At 35.1% G+C, this 21672-nt stretch overlaps 1 protein-coding gene across 1 annotated transcript in view; it reads right to left on the reverse strand.

Moving 5' to 3' along the window:
- Positions 1-21672, reverse strand: part of USH2A (usherin) — a 676313-nt gene that overhangs the window by 622503 nt on the left and 32138 nt on the right. Inside the window, exon 4 of the mRNA XM_026517347.4 lies at positions 12422-12554. Coding sequence (XP_026373132.2) covers positions 12422-12554 — 133 coding nt within the window. The remainder of the gene's footprint in view (positions 1-12421; positions 12555-21672) is intronic.

Raw genomic sequence — 21672 nt, forward strand, 5'->3', positions numbered from 1 at the left:
CCCACTCCCCCTGCTTGTGTTCCCTCTCTCACTGGCTATCTCTCTCTGTTGAGTGAATAAATAAATAAAAATCTTTAAAAAAAAATTCAAATTGAAAATAAAGGTATGCATGAAGGGATCGGGTTAATTATCTGATCTCTATTTACTTCAGTGTGACACTGAAGAAAACATTACATTCAAAACTATTTTAAAACAAATCATAAAAATCTAGAACTTCAAAATATGATGATTCTAGAATAGAACATCAAAACAGCTTGCTCATTTACTCTTTTTTTAATGTTCAAAATGGTAAGGACTTTATGCCAAAAAAAAAAAACCTAGAATGATTTTTCTGGTTTTGTTGTTATTGTTAATGCTGTTTTGAGGCATCAATAGCAAAGAATAAGAACATACTCCCATTGTTATGGAACCATAAGAAGGAAATATATCTCCAAATAAAACTGTCACTGCAGACAACAGCAAAAAGCAAGCATTTGATGTATAGTCACATACAATTAATACAGGTATTATTATACAATGTACAATACATACACTATTATAAAATTTCTTGAATTAAGAAAGTTTGAAAATTCACCTCCAGAATCATTATTTAAATCAGTAAAAAGAAAGTTGCTATCCTGAAGAATCAACAGATGGCCATAAAATATTTGAAAGTAGTAAACAACCACCGGAAAATAGAAACTTATGTTATGCTCATTTCATACAATTCCTTTCCTTCTCTTCACAACCAGTTTTCTCCAGTATCTACATTCAAAGCCCCCTTTTCCTTATCGTTCAGTCTCATTGTAAATTATCTACATCCCTTTTCTCTCCTAGACTGCAAGTGCACTCTTGATGCCACCCTAGGTGTGATTTTTGGTTTTATAACTTCTTCTCCTTAATATTCTGCTGCCTGATATTATTGAAGAACATCTTGAAATGTTCTTCACTTGTCTTCTAATATCATTAACTCTTCTAGACCACATATATATCTCCTCAGTTGCCTCTCCTCTTTATCCCCACCCCCAACCTTCTAACTGTAGCCCTACATTTTTTCTACATTTCTCTCCTTCAAGAATTTTGTCTGCTTCTAGAACTTCAAAAATATCCTCTATAAGGAATATTCTTTCCTCTGTATCATTAACCCTAAATCAATCCTCAAATCCAGTTACCTGTTTCAAATGACATTTTGTCACTTCTACTAGGATATTCCTTTTCTTTTCAAATAATCAATGTTCATTCCCTTAAGCTTACTCACTATGCTCTCCCTTCCCTCATCACCTCTCCTCCATTACCCTTTCCTTCTTTTTCTTCTTCTCCCTTCCTCCTTCCTACCTCACATATGCACCCATGTACACACAAAACCCCAACATCCCTATTTCTTTTCATGATACATCTTCGACTCCTTCTTCTCCTTTAATTACAGTGTCTGCTCAACTACCACTTTGCAACATTTTCTATTCTAATGAACAAAACAAGTTCATTAGATATCACTTCTGGAACATTACCAGAGAGGTAAGGCTGACCAACTTAAGTTGTACCCATAAGCTCTACCCTTTAGATCCTCCTTCTCCATTCATTTATTGAGCAAACAGCAAATATTTATGCCACCATGTGACAGGCAATCTTTTAGGCTCTTGGGATACATCAGTGAACAATATAAACAAAAAAATCTCTGTCTTCACAGAATTTACATTCTAGGGGGCAAAACATACATACACAACAAAAATAATAAGTAACTTCATATAATATATTAAAATGGTAACTGCCATGGGGGGGGGGGAAGAGCAGCATAATGAGGACCAAAGGTGGTGAACTGGTATTTGAAATTTTAAACAAGGTGGTAGGGAAAATTTCATTAAGAAGGTATATTTGAGGGGCGCCTGGGTGGCGCAGTCGTTAAAGCGTCTGCCTTCGGCTCAGGGCGTGATCCTGGCGATCCGGGATCGAGTCCCACATCAGGCTCTTCCGCTGTGAGCCTGCTTCTTCCTCTCCCACTCCCCCTGCTGTGTTCCCTCTCTCGCTGGCTGTCTCTCTGTTACATAAATAAATAAAATCTTTAAAAAAAAAAAAAAAAAAAAGAAGGTATATTTGAGCAGACCCAAATAAGAGAGAGAGTCAGCCCCGTGGGTATCAGGAGGTAAAGACTTCCAGACTAAAGGAATAGTGAATACTGCAAAGACCCTAAGACAGAAACGTGCTTCACATATTCAAGAATCAGCAACAAGGCCAGTTTGGATGAGACAAAGTGATCACAAGAAATGATAGTAATAGGAAAACCAGAGGAGTAACTGCAGTCAGATCATGTAGGTCTTATAGGCCACCTTAAAAATAGTGGCTTTCACTCTGGTGAGGTAGGAAAATAATAGGGCATTTTGAACAGAGAGTAACATGATCTGATTCATGTGTAATAGAACCACTCTGACTACTGTGTTGGGAATAAAGTGGAGGGCCAGGGTAGAGGCCGTTGAAAGACTTTGTAGCAATCCAAGCAAAAGCAGCAACCATGCCCTGGACTTGGATGATTCTAGTGGAGGCGGTGAGAAAGAATAAAAATCTGGATATATTTTGAAGGTAACATAAACAGGACTCTCCTGACACATATCAAATGTGAGAAGAATTGGCAAGGATGACTTAAATATTTTGTTCTGAATTAGTGGAAAAATGAAATTGCTCTTGCCAGAGATAGGGAGGATTATGGAAGAAACAGTGTGCTTGTCAAAGTGAGAGGTCTAAAACATCAGAAGTCCAGTTCATGAAAAAATAAGTTTGAGATACAAATTAAGCATCCAAATGGGGATTTTAGATAGCCTGATGTAGCAGTCGGGAACTTAGGAAGGAGGCTAGGGGAAGGAGGGGAGGTAGATTTCAATTTAGAACTCAAGCCATTTAGATGATGTTTAGAACTGTGAATCTGCAGGTGATACTTAAGGTAGTGCATGTATATAGACTTGGGAAGAGAGCCAAGGTGTGAGGCCTGGGATACCAGTATTAAGAAGTGGACAGAGAGGAAGCAGGAAATCAAATTGAGAAGTAGCAACTAGAAATTCAGAGGCAAGTCAGGAGATAATGCGGTCTTAGATGCCAAATGAAGAAAGTATACCAAGGAAGGAGTGATCTCAACTGATTAAATGATGTTGATGGGTCGAGTAGGATAAAGATATGAAATTAACTATTAGTTTATGGTGTGAAGGTCAATAGAGATTTGACAAGTATAGTTTATAGTGGTAAGCTAAAGCCTGACTGTAGACAGTAGAACTGGAAAAGAAGAATTAAAGACAGCAATCATTGACAAAACTTTGAGGGAGTTTTCCTTAAAAAGAGGAGCAAAGAAACAAAAGCATCTGGTGGAACGTGGGAGTCAAGAAAAAAATTTAGTGGAAGAATAACAACATCTCCATATTCCTTGAAACACTCCATTAATACTAGAAAAGTTCCATTTGATGTTACAATAATGGCTGGACTTCAACTTCAGATTAAGACATAGAAATTTGTAGGGCACCTGGGTGGCTCAAACAGTTAAGCATTTGCCTTCTGCTTCGGTCGTGATCCCAGGGTCCTGGGATGGAGCTGCATATCAGGCTTCCTGCTCAGCAAGAAGCCTGCTTCTCCCTCTCTTCCCCACTCCTGCTCTCTCTCCCCATCTCTGTCTTTGTCTCTGTCTCTGTGTCTCTCTCTCTCAAATAAATAAATAAATAAATAAATAAATAAATAAATAAATTTTAAGGAAAAAAGATAGAAATTTGCAAGGGACCATCACTTTGCTATCAACCCAACAATCAAAATATGTTAGATAAGCTATAAAATCATTTTTAAAAGATTTTATTTATTTATTTGACAGAGAGAGAGCAGAGAGAGAGAGAGAGAAGCAGACTCCCAGCTGAACGGGAAGCCCGATGTGGAGCTCAATCCCAGGACCCTGGGATCACGACCTGAGCAAAAGGCGGATGCTTAACTGACTGAGCCACGCAGGCACCCCTTTAAAATCATTTTTTAACCCATTAGAAAGTAGAGGACACAAAAAATCTAAATGAATTAAAGTCTTCAAAGTAACAAGACTTTCATAGAAGAGTTGGGAGCCCAGGACTGCTTGTCTCCCTCAAAGAAAGTGAGAGGTGGGAGAGTCAGCCATACTAGTCTGGATCTACAGTTTAGAATTCCAAAGAGCCCAACCACACAGTGAGTCTGCACCCATCCTGATTCTATCTTCAAACATCTGAAACCAGTGGTGAATGACATAATAATGAAACTGTAATAAAGACCACATCCAGGTCAACTTCAAATCAGTTTGATGCTGTTCTTCTCCTACTCATTTTCCCCCAACATTCTCTCTCTCTCTCTCTAGAAGCCTGACAGAGCCAGCAGTGCTCTTTTCTCTTGAGGAAAATATTACTCACTGTCTTTCCAGTCCTATATACAAAATGCCTATCACACAACAAAAATATTTTCAGACACATGAAGAAAATGTGGCCCATTGTTAAGAGAGGAAACCATCAACAGGCAGTGACGTAGACATGGTGCAGACATTGGAATTATCAAATAAGGATTTTGAAAATACCTAAGACAAAAGTACTAAAAGATTCAGTGGAAGTGGAGAATGACAATATGTGTGACTAGTTGGGGAAATTTGTGTAGAGAGAATCTACAAAAATAGTAGCCAAATGGGAATGCTGGAAATGAAAAGTATGATATTAAAAATGAAGAATTTTCTACATAGGCTTAACAGCAACTGAGATGAAAAAGAGAAAATGATTAGTGCATCAAGACAGGGCAAAAAAAAAAAAAGTAGCCAAAGAGAAACACCAAGACAAAAGAGTAGGGATGACAAAAACAAATAAGCAAACAAAAATCCTCTGAATCTGTGGGATGATATCCAGTGCTATAAAATAAATTTAATTAAAGTCCAAGAGGAAAAGGAGAAAGAAAATGGAAAAAAAGGAAAGAAACGTTTAAAGAGGTAATTATCAAGAACTTTCAAAAGTAATGAAAACATCACCTTACACATCTAAGAGTCCGATCAACCCTCAACTAGGATAACATAATAAAAACTATGCATAGGCACAACTTAGTCAAACTGTTAACATCAAAGAGAAAATCTTAAAAGTAGCAAGAGAAAAACAACATACCACATACAAGGGAACATTGATAGGAATCATGGCTGATTTCTCACCAGAAAAAATGAAGGCTAGAAGGCAATAAATAAAAATTCTTTAAGGTGTTGAAATAAATAATTATCAATTCCATATCCAGTAAAAATATCCTTCAAAAACAGAGACAAATTAAAGACATTTTCACAAAAGTTGAGTTTATTTCCCTCTGACTAAATTATAAAAAAGTGGAAAAGGAAGCTTTTCAGGGTGAAGAGATATAATAGCAGGTAGAATATAAGGTTTGCAGGAAACAATGTAGCATATCAGAGAGGGCGAATTTTTAAAGAAAAAAAGAAATTATTTCACAGAGTTTACCTATACAAAATACCGCACTTTCAAACACCTAGCACAACATTACTCTAAATTTGACATTTTATCCCTTCTCACCCCAGGAAAAGTTTGACTTTGAGCCAAAAAATTAAATATTGTTAATGACCATTATTCAAAAATACTTAAGTTTCACAAAATCAATAATATTAATGTCTAAACAATATTAACATTAATGACAGCAACATTTTATGAAGTACCTAACATGAACCAAGTACATATTATTCATAAGTTTTAGAAGTACGTTGAAAACTATGTATACGCATGACAAATTAGAAAATTTAGGAAGACAAATCAGGAATTTGGATTGAGAAGTGAAATTCTTTGCCAGAGTCACTTGGCTTATAAAAAGCAGAGCTGGGATTCAAACCCAAATCTGTCTGATTCTAAATCTCATGCCTTGCTTCTTAGGCACTAATTATTACAGCAAAAATAATTTGTAGATACAATAACTTAAATGTCCAGTGTAGATTTGTGTTTTGTCAACCCAAGTTCAATTTAGAGTATATTATACTACACACTTGCTCTTCTGTGTGATAACACATCATGAACCTATAGCCATGTCCCTACAAATAGACATATTTCCTTTCTCTTAGTTGTGCATACTTTTTCCATAGTAGGTATAATCTGAAATTTGTTTAATCAACTCCCTTTTGAATTTTTTAATTGGTTCCAATTATTTGCTACTTTAATTCTACAATGAGACTTTTGAGTATGTATTTAAGTTCTTCTCTGCTTATATTCTTGAGATATATCCTGGAAGTACAGTTCTTAGATGAAATAGTGTTCACATTCTTACTTTTCATAGTTTGTCAGATTATCCCAAACTCTTTCCACACTAATATTATCTCTTTTTTATTCCTTGCCAAACTAAGTACAAAATGATAAGCATTGTTTGAATTTTAAATTCTCAGTTTGTTAGTCAGATGTTTCTAATATTTTCCTTTAATGTTTCTGGCCATCGTATCACGCTAATGAAAGTCTTCAATATGCCAGGATTGTAGAAACATTTGTTCTCATTTTCCTCTACTACTTCATGATTATATACTTTACAATTAAATTTTAACTCATCTGCAGTTTTTTTTTAAAGTATGGTTGTAAGGCATACCTTATCTTTTAACTTTTGTAACATTGTTAGCCAATCTTCCTGATTTATTGTTAGATATCTTCTCTAGGACAATCTGAAACACCACCTCAATCTTTAATTAAGCTCATTTTTACCTATATATGCCTTATTTCTATACTCTTCTCCCATTCCATTAACCTGTCTTAACCAATTTCTATACTTTTCTATTTCTTTTTTAATCTAATTCCAAAAAAAAATTCTCTCCAAAAAATTTTGCCATAATCTCAACCACAAGGAAAATGTCGGGTGTTTCAATGTTTTCCTCTCCTGTCCTCTATACCTAGCTGAGCTTATACATGTTAACTTGTGGGATGCCAGTGGAAGCTAAAAGTAGTGTTTCAACTAAAGAATGAAAAACAAGCAGATGAATTAAGATACAACACACAGCAGAAAACATGGAGGGGAAAGGAAGTTGGAGTTAGCTTTAGATGATTATTCTTTTCTTTCCTGTGCTTTCACTTTCTCAGATAAACCACAAATCTTTATTGATTCTTTAATGTCCAATTACTTTCCTCGGAAAGTGCTTCACACCTTTAAATACATAACATAGAGAAATTAGAACTCTGTTCATAAATGAGTTCAGAAGAAGTCCTGAAAAGATTTGATTCATATAATTTTGTAATTTTAAACCCAAAATTTGGGGGGCTGTTATAGTTTATACCACAATGAAATTAGAGACTTATAATCACATGTCTGCTGCCATAACTCCTCAAGGTTTTATGCCCAACAGGAGTCATTTAAATAAACCTGCACTGGAACACAGTGACTGACACATACTGGTTGATAGAGATGATCTAAGGTGTTTCTATTTGTATATTAAAAAATCAGCCCAACCAAATCACATTATCTCATTAGCATATATACATTATATTTATACATATTGTATTACTATGTATACAGGGGTCAGTGAAAAACATTTATCTGGTCATTGATTAATTTCCTAGGGGAGGCAAAAATAAGGCCTGCAGCAAGAGAAAGTGTCATTGACAACATATTTTTCTACAAAGTTATGATAGTTAAGAGATGAGAACCGCCACCCCCACTGCCCTCCCACCCCCACTCACAAAGCCCTGTAGGAAGCCAACATTCATGTGAAAAGTTGTTGCTTCCTGGGTACAGAAACAGGGAAACAATTAAAGCCCAACCAGAGAAAGAGAGGAAAGACATCTTGATCTCCTATGGGCCTTCATTTGATATGTCTGGGTTTGAGGCTGTCTGTTCCAAAGCAGAGACAGCCGGCCTGGCACTGCATGAGAGCACCCTTAATTCAGCTCGCCGTAATCTCCTGCACAATTACCCCTCCTGAATGAAACCATCTTGGATATGGACAAAAGTATGGAGGACAGTGACTTAATTTTTTGATTAAAAAAAAAAAGGAGCAAGCGAGAGAAAGAAAATGATTTATAATAAGTCCATGGGAACATTCTGTACCTATCTCTTTTCTGATTAGAGAGGTGGCATGGAGCCTGGCTCATTAGGCAGAAGTAATGAGCCAGTCTATATGCCATCTCTAATTAGAGAAAAGATACAGTAGGTACAACTGTACCTATAAATTGATAGAATAAAGACAAAAATTATTTTAAAATACCCTTTCCCTTGTAGCACTCTGATGCCCAAATCTGAAGGAGAAAATTGTAATAAAAACTAAATAACATTTGAAATAAACCCTTTTCCACTGATATGTTTTCTAATCAGAAGTTAAATTTATTTTTATAGTTTAAAAACAAATATCATATTCAGTCCACACTGTCCTTTTGAAGCATTCATTCAACGTTTCGTGTACTGAAGAAGATTAGAAGCAAGTCATTTCAACCCCACAGTGCATAGCAGACTAATTTATTGCACTTTCAGATACTTTGAGCAACATTTGGTGCAATAAAACACTTTTAGAAGTACTAATGGGGATTAAATATTGAAATAAGGCTCACAAGATTTAATGTTTTATTAAGAGATTCTGCATGCAGGGTACTTTATAAAATTCTCCAATACACTAATTACTGAAACCCAGTTTCTAAATATATAGTTTCCTTCAATTACTTCTTCACATAAGTTTAGCTTGATCGAAGAACATATACACATTAAAATAGCTTTGTCTAGGCATTTTGTCTTCTGATCTCTCAACAATTCTATAGAAAGATATCGTTATCCCTACTTTTAAGAAAATGGGTGTTCAAAGAGGTTGATAGTTGCCACTCACCAAACATTTACTATATGACAAACATATTCTACTCACACACGATTTCATATAATTCCTGTTATAGTCCTGTGAACTATTTATTACAACATCATTTCATAGATTAGAAACCTGAGATTTACAAAGGACACATATTTTCATCAAAGGCACACAACGGGATTGGATTTAAATATGCTTTTGACACCAGCGCTAGGAAATTTAACCACATAGTTTTAGAATGTATTTTGAATATAAAAAATACACACCTTTTTTTCTATAAACTAGATTATGTCTAGACAACTCAGGCCATAGGGGAATGCAAATTGAAATTTTGCATTACTTCAAAATTAGTAACTCCTAGAAATATCTATATAACAACTCCAAAGCCATGACCATTTATGCATTTATTGAAAGTATTTGAAAAAAATGAGTGTCTACTATATACAACTGACAGGATTATATAACTATTAGAATTAAAATTTAGCAGTCATTGGCCTCAATTAAGGTCAGTATAAAAATTGATGGTATTTTTATATAACAGAAAATGAAGTTCAAAAACAATACTCAGTATAATCGCATGAAAAAAAACCCAACATATACATAGAACTAAGTCTTACAAATGAGTGAGACTTCTGGACAAAAAATCAACAACATTGCTGGAAGAAATTAAGAAATACATTATATTCATGGATTCGAAGATCTGATATCATATAGATGCCCATTTTTCCAAAATTGAGTGAATGATTCAAATCCCAGTAGAATTTTTGTGAAAGTTGTAAAACCACTTCTGAAATTCATACAATAGCCAAGACAATATTGACAGGAAAGAGTGTGAAAATTAAATACTTTTAGATTTTAAGACTTTTATAAAACTACAGTTATGAAAACTAAATATTTTGACTCAAGTATGGGCAAGCAAATCATTGGAACAAAATAGAGAGGTCGGGAACAAACCCGTCTTCACATATACAGGTGTATGATTTGTGAAAGTTACCATTCACTACACGGTAGTGAAGAAATTATCTATTCAATGAAAATGGTTCTGGGTCAATTAAATATTCAGGCAAGAAATAAAAAATGAATCTTTTTTTTAATGTTTTTTTATTATATTATGTTAGTCACCATACAGTACATCCCTGGTTTCTGATGTAAAGTTCGATGATCCATTAGGTGCGTATAACACCCAGTGCACCATGCAATACGTGCCCTCCTTACTACCCATCACCAGTCTATCCCATTCCCCCACCCTCCTCCCCTTTGAAGCCCTCAGTTTGTTTCTCACCTTATGCCACACGCAAAAATAAATTCAGATAGAAAACAGACCTAAATTTGAGAGGTAAAATAATGGCATTTCTAACTAAGATGCAGAAAGAATATCTCCATGAGATCAGGGTTTGCAAAGATTTCCTAAACAGGACATAAAAAATACCAAGTATAAAACAAAATTAGTAAATTGGACTTCATTACAATTAGGAACTTCTGTTGATCAAATATAGTTTTCAGCAACTGCAGTGTGCCAGATTCTGGAAAAACAGTAATGCTTTTCATGCATAGCCTCATTTGATCTTCACAATGGAACTGTAAGTCATCATCATCACTTTAAATTTGGGTAACTAAAAGAATACAAGAACTCTAATTCAAAAGGATACATGTACCCCATGTGTATAGTAGCATTATTTACAATAGCCAAGATATGGAAGCAAAGTATCCATTGATTAATGAATGGATAAAGAAGAGGTAAGACCACACACACACACACACACACACACACACACACACACACACATGCAACATAATGGAATACTATTCAGCCATAAAGAGTGAAATCTTGCCATTTGCAATATTATGGGTAGAACTTGAGAGTATAATGCTAAGCGAAATATGTCGGTCAGAGAAAGACAAATACCACATGATTTCACTCATATGTGGAATTTAGGAAACAAAACAAACAAGCAAAGGTAAAAAAAAAATAAGAGAAAGAAAGAGAGGCAAATCAGCGAACAGACTCTTAATTATAGAGAACAAACTGATGATTACCAGAGGTGGGGTGGGGCGGTGAGTAAAACAGGTGATGGGGATCAAAGAGGACACTTGTGATGAGCACAGGGTGATGCATGAAAAGGCTGAATCACTAATTATATACCTGAAACTAATACAACACTGCATGTTAACAAAATGGAATTAAAATAAAAACTTAAAAAAATACATAAATAAATTTGGGGTTACTACATTTTAGTCATTGAAAAGTTGTTCCAAGTCACATGGCTGCTGAATGGAGAGATGGGATTTGAGTTCAGGCAGACTGACACGAAAGTTTAAGGTCTTGAGGAACTGTGCAGACAAGTGCTCAAATGCATACGTAGATATATATGTGTGGATGCATGCACTAGACAGATACAGAAACAGAGGTATAGAAATATAGACATATATAGTGATTTCTAGCAAATAACTGCTAATAATATTGAAATATTAGGAATAATCTAAATGCTCATTAACAGGAGCTTATTTTAAAGTTCTTGTTACAGCTATACAATTGTGCACAATGCAGCCATTTTAAATGAGAAGGCATATTAACATGGAATGTTGTCCATAACATTTGGAGGGGAAGTATTTATTTTTAGAGGGCTCAGAGAAAGCATATGTATTATAATTTCATTTTTGGAAAATTATATTTATAACCATATCTCCAGCGATATGTACTAAAATTCTGGAAGGGTATAAAAAAGTTAACCATATCTATGAAGGTAGAAAAATGTAAAATAGAGTTCTGTATTGTGTGAATTTTCTTATAATGAGTATTTATCATTTAATAATATAATTCCATTTTTAAAGTGTAGGCAATTTATAGACAATTGTGCTAATTATTTCAAGATAATTCTAAATTCAATTTCTGTTTTTATTCAGGATGTAGTATATAATATCTGTTAAACCTATATGGTCTCTTCTTATGGTGGGAAGATATGAACACTATAAATCCAGCTTATTATTGTTGCATATTATTTCTTAGTCTCTAATACTCTAAATCCTACTTTAAAATTCAAACCAAAAAAAATAGAGAAAATATAGTTTAACATGTATTGTTCTTATTTCAAAACTGATCTTAATAGACTACAGTTTAAATTTAAAGTTTCTCTAGTATAATGGGCTGAACAGTGACCTCCAAAATGTATGTCCACCTGGAACCTGAGACTGTGACCTTATTTGGAAATAGGTCTTTGCATATGTAATGAAGGATCTGGAAAGGAAAGCATATTAGATGGGGGAGGGGGGAGTGCTAAATTAAACAGGAGTCCTCTTAGAAGAGGAGAAGGGAAGAGGACACAGAGGAGAAGGTCATGTGAACATGGAGGCAAAGACTGGGTCTGTGCAGCCAGCTACAAGCCAAGGAGCACTATGGACTTCCAGAAGCTGCCAGAGAGGCACAGAACTGATTGGAACCTCCAGAAAAAACAACACAGCAAACCCTTGATTTCAGATTTCTAGGCTCCAGAACTATTGGAAGAGGACAAATTTGTGCTTTATTAAGCCTCCACCTAGTTCTGCTAATTTGTGGCAGCAGCCCTAGGAAACAAATAAACCTAGATATTTTTAAATATTATTTTGACACTTTCTTTAGGGATATTGTAATTGGATAAAATAAATAATTTTCTGAAGTCAGAATCTTACCATTTAAACTCTGTCCTATTTGTGTAGTACCAGAAGCAAAATCTATAATTGAACCACTTAGAGTTCTTGCATCAAATGCTGTATTATCTTCCTCCAAACCATTGATGAAGAAACTGATTTTTGTCTGATGCACCTGCAAGAAATTATCACCATTATTATTTTAATTGTATAACCTTGTATTTCATAATAACTACATTTCAGCAGTCTTTCTCAAGTTAATTCCCTACTTCACTACTTTCTTCATGAACCTACATATTATGTTTTGTACTATGATATCTATCAGGGTATTCGTAGGTATATATAATTTTTTGTCCCATATATTTAAGCGGCTCTGACTGCCATGCCTTCATAACTTTTTTTGAGACTATGCTGTTCCTTTATATACTAGTTAAATTTGCTATAACCATATTTGGAAATAAACAGAAATGAATACAAAAGGTAGAAATATTCAAAGCTAGATATACCAAAAATGTGTAACATTTGGATATAATTCAATTTAAGTTGCTAATACAAAATGCTTCTTTAAATATTACCTTTATTAGTGTTGGTACCATAGTTGGTAATATTCAGCTGTACTTCCCCAATACAGAACATAAAAATTTGACAATAATATTCTAAGCTAATTAATCAGAAAACCTAACAACTCTCTACATCAGGGATCAACAAACTTTTTTCTGTAAACAGGCAGAGAATAAATATTGTTTATCTGCAAGCCAAGTGATTTGATTTTGTGGTCCAAGTGGTTCAGGTCACAACTGCTCAACTCTGCTATTGTAATAGGAAAGCAGCCAGAGACGATACATCTGTTAAGCATTTGCCTTTGGCTCAGGTCATGATCCCAGGGTCCTGGGATCGAGCCCCGTGATGGGCTCCCTGCTCAGAGGGGAGCCTGCATCTCCCTCTCCCCACTCCCCCTCCCACTCACATTCCACCTCTCTCTCTCAAATAAATAAAATCTTTAAAAAAATAAAAATAAAAAATAAAATAATAAAACATTCAACCAAAAAAATTTGTTCCATGAGTTGTGACTAGATGACCCCTCAATTACATTATAATTGTGAAGTTATGAAATTTTATTTGTGTGCTGTGATACCTGAATAGCCAATTCAAACGGTTATGCAGATTGCTTCATGGATGATAGCTATACAAAATCTTCAATGATTGCATATATTTCTGAATAAACTGACCAGCTGTTGATATCAACTTTAGTCTTGCCAAACAATCCTATTCAAGGGCTTTTAACTTGAATGTACAAGGAATCATTAGTGCTCTAGCAAAGGGGTCAAAAGGGTAAATAAAACATAGGGTAGAATTAGGGTTAGGGGAAAGAGAGAAATACAATGTCTTGCAGTTGAAAGGTTAGATGCTAATAATTAAAAATACATCAAATCACAGCATCCAAAATGCTATTCTGTTAAAACTTCCTAACAATAATTGATGAAAATAAGCCATTCTCCAACATCTTTAGATCATTATGTGAGTGGGTGACTGTCTTAAGAACACTTTTCAACAGCCCTCTCTCCAAACAAACAAACAAATCAACCAATCCTGGTAGTTAACAACATAATTACTTGGTAATATTAATTCTTCAAAAAGTTATTCAATATAGCTTTTCTCCATACTATCTAATGTTTTATTAAAACCACATACTTCTTTAAATCTACCAACCCCATGTTACATTTTACTTAATTATAAAACAAAGCCTTGACATAAAGACCTAAAATCACACACCAGCTCCTTGTAGGGCTGCATATACACCTCTCAGCTGGGTCGTAGGGCTGAATTTTTTTTTTTTTTTTTGCATCCCATTTTTTACAGCCTGTTACTGTCATTTGGTGTTTGACTGTTATCATTATAAAAGATACAGGCTTTTCTAGTTTGTTATTTGTAGCATTATCTCATGTTTTACAACATCTTTGTGCAACATGCAGGCACATGAAATATAACTAGTGAAAAGTTCTCGATGGTATTAATGCATAAAAAAGAATGTGGTTCCATCTTTACTGTCTTTACCCAGCCAAAAGCTGATGAACAGCCAATTTTCCTTTATCACATTAGCACAGCCATGAGGGAAACACATTTGTTCTAGTCAGCTACACTAAAGATACTATTACCAATCTAACATATACATGTTTTATATCAGCAGTATTCTCAGAGCATGAGAGAGCCAACAATATATTAACACTAGCATGACAGTTTATTTAAGAAAAGAAAATTGTCTCTGTAGAGGGACAGAAGTTAGAAATGTATGGCCAAAGCTCAGTGTCACTGGTCTAATAAAGGTAATAATTCTTAGGCTTTCTTTATAGCAGGTAACACTCCTGTGACAGTTCTGTCATATCATTCAAATAAAAATGTTGTCTTTTACAAGTTTAAGTGCACCTTTATTTTGAGTCAGATAGAAAGCATGTTTTTGATTTTCTATATTCACTGTATTATATCTGTAGTCAAGAGTTCAGGACCTTCTTTTTTTTTTTTTTTTTTCTTTCTTTCCTTTTTTTTTTTTTTTTATCAACTCATCACATATTTGCTTAGTAGAAGGATTCAGTGTCACTTGCAGTGAATTCCGGAAGGATGTTTTCACTTTGTTGGTACTTACAAGATGATGAATGATGATCTCAAGGCACTCTCGTCTGTTGTCCCCTCCCCTATCAACCACCTTTCTATAAATAAGATTGAATCTTCTTTGGTGTTCTGTACCATGTTTTATATTCCAAGATTCTCTTAACTACTTTGCAATTCTGGTCTGGGGCGCCATCACACTGGCACCGTGAAGACGAAGGTAGCTCTTGGCAATAGCTCATTCTGATGATCCCCTTGCCAGTTATCTAGGGGAATAGGAATGTGTGTGGTGGAATTTCTGATTTGTGAAAAGAAAGCCTTCTGCTACAGTAAACTTCACACCTATCTCATTTTCCACCCCTTGAGGATTAGAGGAGTTTGCCCATGTTTATTGGTGTGGCTTGAAAGAATGAATTGGCAAAGCCAGTAACAGCTGTAGAAAAGCCTTAAATCCCCTCAGAAGAGATTCAAAAAACACACTGGAAAGAAGGTAGAGGGGAGCAGGTCATTCTCGACGCTTCATTCTCTTGGGGTTTTATAGTTCATTTTAATGATTTTTTTTCCGTCAAATTTGTGTCCCTGTGGTGGTCTGTACTCACTCCTTTGAGCACAAGCATGCATTAGTTGTTTTGTTGTTGTTGTTGTTGTTGTTGTTGTTTTAAGTAGAATTCCTGACCTTTCTCATGCTTGAGTAGATGGGGTTATAATTCAAAATTCCAGAAAGTCACACAATAGCTGAGAAGCTACCAAGAAAAAAAATACAATCAAGTCCCCCAAGACCACAGTATCCTGTCAATCACCTAATCCACTGAAATACCAAATCTTCATTGCTTTTCTGCTCCTACTGACCACCAACAACCAAAAGAAAGTGTTGACTGAGGCTAGGCAATATGGAGAATGCCTGTGTAACTTCCTCACCAGAGAAATTGTTTTCTTGTTGTCTATATTCTTCTAACTTCAATTTAATTCAATAAAGCAGGAAACTAGTACTCACACTGCCCCTATAAATTATAAATAAAGAAAATAAAGTCATGATCCTTTCTCCCAAGGCACTTGTATGTATGAATAATTTTAATAGACTAGATAGTGTTTGCATCACTATAAATGATGATGGTTGTTTTTGACTTAAGTACTGATTTGGTGCAATTAATAAAGTGTTGTCTTTCTCAGAGTTGCTTTGAGAAGTTGTGCCTTAATCCATTCATGTGTGGTGTATGATATAATTTTGAACCTTTCCTGTGAGACTTGTCTTTTCAGAACCAACTTACAAGCCTCCCAGAAATACCAGTTTCATTCATTTAACGGGTCTCATTATAAAGCAAAACCATTTTAAGAATTTTGAATAATACCTTTTTTATAGATTTAATACAAAGTGATTTGGCAACATATCTTGAATCCAAATTCACCCTCAAAAGATGATGATGGATGATACAAATATAAAGATCATCATTTTGAATACTAAGAAATTCAGACAAAAAAGAAAACTGTGATATGAATCTGAAGGGAAAACTTTGTGGAGGAAACATGTCTTGGACTTTCTGAAATAGAAATTGCCTTAAAATAGAATTTCTATTTCTGGGTTAAAGAAGACTTTGCAAAAATGCATCCATAATTTTTTTAAACATAAGGAAGGCAATTTATTCTGAAAACTCTGTAAGATTATTTTAAAATATCATATGTATGTTTTGTTCTCTTACCTGAGCACATGTGGAATGTCCCTCTTACTGCTTCTTATCCTAAACCAAAGGTCCTCTGAGGTTTTTCCTTACTCATCCCATCCAATTTGATTTCTAACTAATCACCAAGAGCTAACCTCATCTAATTAGAGAAGTCTCCTCACTGTCTGTTATTACACAGTGCTTAATTCCATGTCCATGTTTTGTCCAAGTTATTTCTATGGGAATAACCTTGCTACTGTCTTTCACTTACCTAAATTTTTAGTATTTTTCAAAACATATCTCAAAAGCCTTACATCTTTCAATAATCCTTTTCTAGCTGCTTCAGCATTATAAAAGTGTTCACATTTATAGAAAAATCAGCATATTGGGCACTAAAATTTTTATGTGTGTTTTCTCTTTTTATCCTTACAACAATCCAAGGAAGGTTTGTTAGTATATCTCCATTTTAAGAGTAATGAAACTGAATCACAGAGAACTGAAAACAAGGTTACATGATTCAAGGTCACATAGAAAGGTTGACTGGTTCCAGAGGCTGTTAGAAACGATTTTTATTAGTCAGTTACACCCAGTTCGCATTTTGAAGTAACAGCCATCTCACCTGTCAGACCCAACCTTGAGTCTCTCTGCTAGAACTCCACAGAGCGATGATTCCAGCTTCGTGTCAAACACCTCCCACAACGAGAAGGGTAACAACCCCGATGAACTTCACAATCACTTGTCATATTCTTGACACCATGCTGAATGCTCTACTTAACGTTACCTCATTCAGTTCTCAGATTGACCTTCTGCAGGGCTATTACCCCAAAATGAGGACACTGGGGTTTAAGTGCCCCAGGGTCCCACTCCTGCAGACTTGGGGAACCTTTCATCTTTGAACAGCTTTTCCTATTATAAATGATTAAGCTGAAAAACATCTCCTTATAACTTCAATTCATAGATCCCAGCTCTAACTATTGAAACCACACCAAACAAATCCAATCCCAATCCTTTTCCCATGTGAGAGTTCACTGATGTAGAGAAAGATATTGTTTCCTCCTAAGTCTTCTTCAAGATAAATGTGCTTCGTTTCTGTGGTGTTCTAAATATGACATGGTTTTGGGTCTCTCTCTTCTTAAAATGTGGCTCCGGAAATACTACAATCTCTACATGTGATTTGACTTGCCAAACTGAAACAGGATTATCACCTTAATATAATCCAAAATTGCATGCTAGATTTTTGGCAATGACATCACGCAGCTAAAACTGATAAATTAAGTTGAGCTGACTGCTCACTAATATACTAAGTCTTTTCTTTCTTGCATCACTGCTTAAAGCACATCCACCCCATCTTGTATCTATGCAGTTAGTTTCATGGACCCAAGGACAGAAATTTATATTTATCCATGTTACATTTCATCTTGTTAGATTCAGACTATTGCTCCAGGCTGTCAAAATCTTTTTGGACGCTATGTCTGTCATCAATGTATTTACCATCCTCCAAGATTTGTGTCATTTGCAAATTTGATGAGCGTGCCCTAAGTGCTGGGCAGAAGCTCAATAAATACTAATTGATTGATTGACTAATTGATACTCCAAAAATAAAACCACCAACACAATCTACACTGTTACAATTTTAAGCCCTAAAAGCACAATTTTCTAACAGATAAATGTGTCATACAAGGATTCATCACCTTTGCAGAGTGAACTTGTTTACTAACACGAATTTTTATATAATTATAAATACTCTTGTCTATTAAATATTCCCTATTGAGCCACATTTATACAAACAATAGGAATAAAGGAGTTGAGGCAATTATTCAGGGAAAGCTGATTTGGCAGAAATTAATCACTTGAGTTGCCCTCAAATATTTGGAATGTGCATGTGTTCCCTCAAAATAGTTTGATTCCCTGAATAACTGTTTACATTTTCATCCCCTTTGACCATACGAAAGATTCTACAGGGAAATGACTTCACACACAGATAAGTTCCTGAAAGATTTTTCTTGTTTTTGTTTCTACTTTTCATTTTCCATGTGCTCACATATTTTATTTCAACACTTACTCCTCTCCCCTCCTCCCATCTTTGCATTCCCCCTCATCCTATCCTTGTGCCCTACACACACACACACACACACACACACACACACACACACACACACTTCGGTTTTCTTTCCTGAGGAACTCAGACGAGCCAGGCCCTTGAAGTAGTCTATGCCTCAACTTGATATTACATTTTCACTCTAGGTATGAGGCTTTGACTTTGCTAGTCTCCCCTTCAACCCATTAAAGCTCTCTGTTTACTACAACCTCATACAAATATGCCTCCAACTGAATCCATCTTTAACAATGTAACATAGGGACATAAGGGGTTTTCTTCATCCTATCTTGACTGGATGGGAAACTCTCATGGCCACTTCCTCCCAAACTATTAAATTACTCTCTTTCTCACTTAAAACAAAAACAAAAACAAAAACAACTATTAGCTTACACAGATATGTGATGGAAAATCAGCCAGTGATCTGATTTATTGTTGATTTCCTAGGTCATAGGGATAGAAGCAGCCCATTTTCTGTAGATGTTGGCTAGGAACATTTCACGTACAATTCCACATTTAAGAATGCTTTTGGTGCACAGATGATCACACTATTCTACACTCTTAATTATCCCACTATCTCATTGCTTCCCTTTTCTATTTTATCTACACGAAACAGATGAGTTCCAAAAAGTAACTAGAATTAACTATAAAACACCCTAGTAACCATTCAGTATTTTGTACCCCAAAATCTAGAAGTTGTTATAACTATAATCTCCTCTCCTTAAAAGTAAGTCAACTTATTTTGTTTTCCATGTTTAGGAAGGAAACTGATCATCACATCTTTCATTTAAAGCCATAGCTTTAAAAAACAAACAAACATAGCTTTTTTTTTGAGAATGGTTCTGTTGTTTGAATATTTAATGAGCACATTATGATATGTTAAGTGTTATGCTACATATATGGGATATATAAAACCCAGGTCTTTTCTACAAGGAATTTACAATCTGTAATGGAAATGGTCCTATAAAAATACTTCCAATGCAATGGGGCAAATGCAATAAAATAAATATGAATAAAATGCTGAGGGACAAAGATGAGAAATGGAAATAATCTTAAAATTCTGCTTCTCCAAATACTTCTCCATTTCTCTTGTTCCCACAACAGTGGTACTTCCCAAATGAGTTGTATACATGTGCTTTGTCCTATGTCTCTTTTCTTATTTTCTCTGTAATACAGTTCAATTAGTAGTTTGTTTTTACTCCTTAAAAAACCAGTCTCAAAATGACAGGTAAGTTGCAAGAACAGTATATTTTTTTTCTGAAACATTTGAGGTTAAATTTCTGACATATCCCATTATCCTTGAATACTGTAATACATTTGTTCTTAAAAAAGACATTCTTCTACATAACCATAATACGATCAACAAAAATCAGAAAACTAACATAAGATAGTGACACAGCCTCACTATCTTATCTTCAGACACCATTCAAGTTTTGCCGTTTGTTCCAAAAATGTCCTTTACAGATAAAAAAAAAAATCCAGTCCAGAAGCACATGTTGCATATAGTTATCATGACTCTTAGGTCTTTGATCTGGAAAAATTCTTCCATCTTTCCTTGACTTTCATAATCTTAACTCTGTTGAAGACTATATATAATTTGTAGATTGCCTCTCAATTTGGGTTTGTCTGTTTCTTCATGATTAGATGCAGGTGATTCAGTGATCTTTACATTTTATCATGTATTACATAATTTCTATTTGTTCCACTATTGATAACTTTAATCCATATGAATAAACTGGTATCTTTCAGGTTTCTGCACTGTAAAAATACACAATTTCCCTTTGCAATTAATAAGTATTTTGTGAGCAGATACTTAGACTGTATAAATATCCTGTTTCTAATTCAGCTTTCATTGCTTACATTTATTTCTATGTAGACTCATGAATCTGTATGTTATTCAGTGGGATATAATACTCCCAATATGTATTTCAATGCTCAAGTTGTTTCATGTTGAGAGAGTGGAGGACTCAAGAAGATGGATTCTGTGTCATATTGACATGTCCTCATAATTCTTTAAGCATCCTCTTGCTTTCTGACCCCAAATATTCCAGAATCATCTTTACTTCCCTGCCCTGGCATCAGCCATTTCTCCAAGCAATTCTGGGAGTCCAACTCAGGGCTTGATCCCAGGACCTGAGAATCATGACCTGAACCAAAGGCAGAAGCTTAACCAACTGAGCCACCCAGGCACCTCAAAATTCTGGTTTCTTAAGTGATGAGAAACACTGGAAAACAAAGATCATTGCTAAGTATACTTATACTGTTTGATTGCTATTCTCCCAGACCCTTCCTCTCCCTCTCAGTGGATGGAAGTAGGGAATATGAAGGTAGGTAGGTAGGTAGACAGACAGACAGACACAGATATTAGATATACACATACATTTACTTCTATATTATTTCTACATCTATGTATATATGCTTGCACACACACACACACACACACACACACACATATATGAAGTGAGATTACACTGATAAATTCAATTCTAACCTAACACCCTTCATTCTAATTTTCTCTCTTTTCATATTTATAACTCCTTTCTTTGAAAGGGAGAAACCTGCCTCCTCTTATCCTCAATAGGTATACTTACATGGTGAATTCTCCTGTACATCACTAATATCCAGGTGTCATGGCACCCCTGCCTCCGAAGATACTTCTTTATCACACTCAGGTCCTGCCCTCTGTGCCAGACTACTCCATTAAAGCATTCCTCCAGCCACTCAAGCTCTAACACTCCAACATTTTTATGCCTGCCACATTATCACAACTCCCTTATCATGATCACCACTGATTTCCATGAAACTAAAAGCAAATAATAAATTCCCAGTTGTCCACTTATTTGGATCATCAACAGCATTTGACAGAGCTGATCGTTCCCTCCTCCTTGAAACATATATGTCATTTGGCTGCAAGTACATCAAACTCTCTTAATTTC

This window comes from Ursus arctos, unplaced genomic scaffold, assembly GCF_023065955.2.
Source record: "Ursus arctos isolate Adak ecotype North America unplaced genomic scaffold, UrsArc2.0 scaffold_2, whole genome shotgun sequence".
In the NCBI taxonomy this organism is placed as follows: Eukaryota; Metazoa; Chordata; class Mammalia; order Carnivora; family Ursidae; genus Ursus; species Ursus arctos.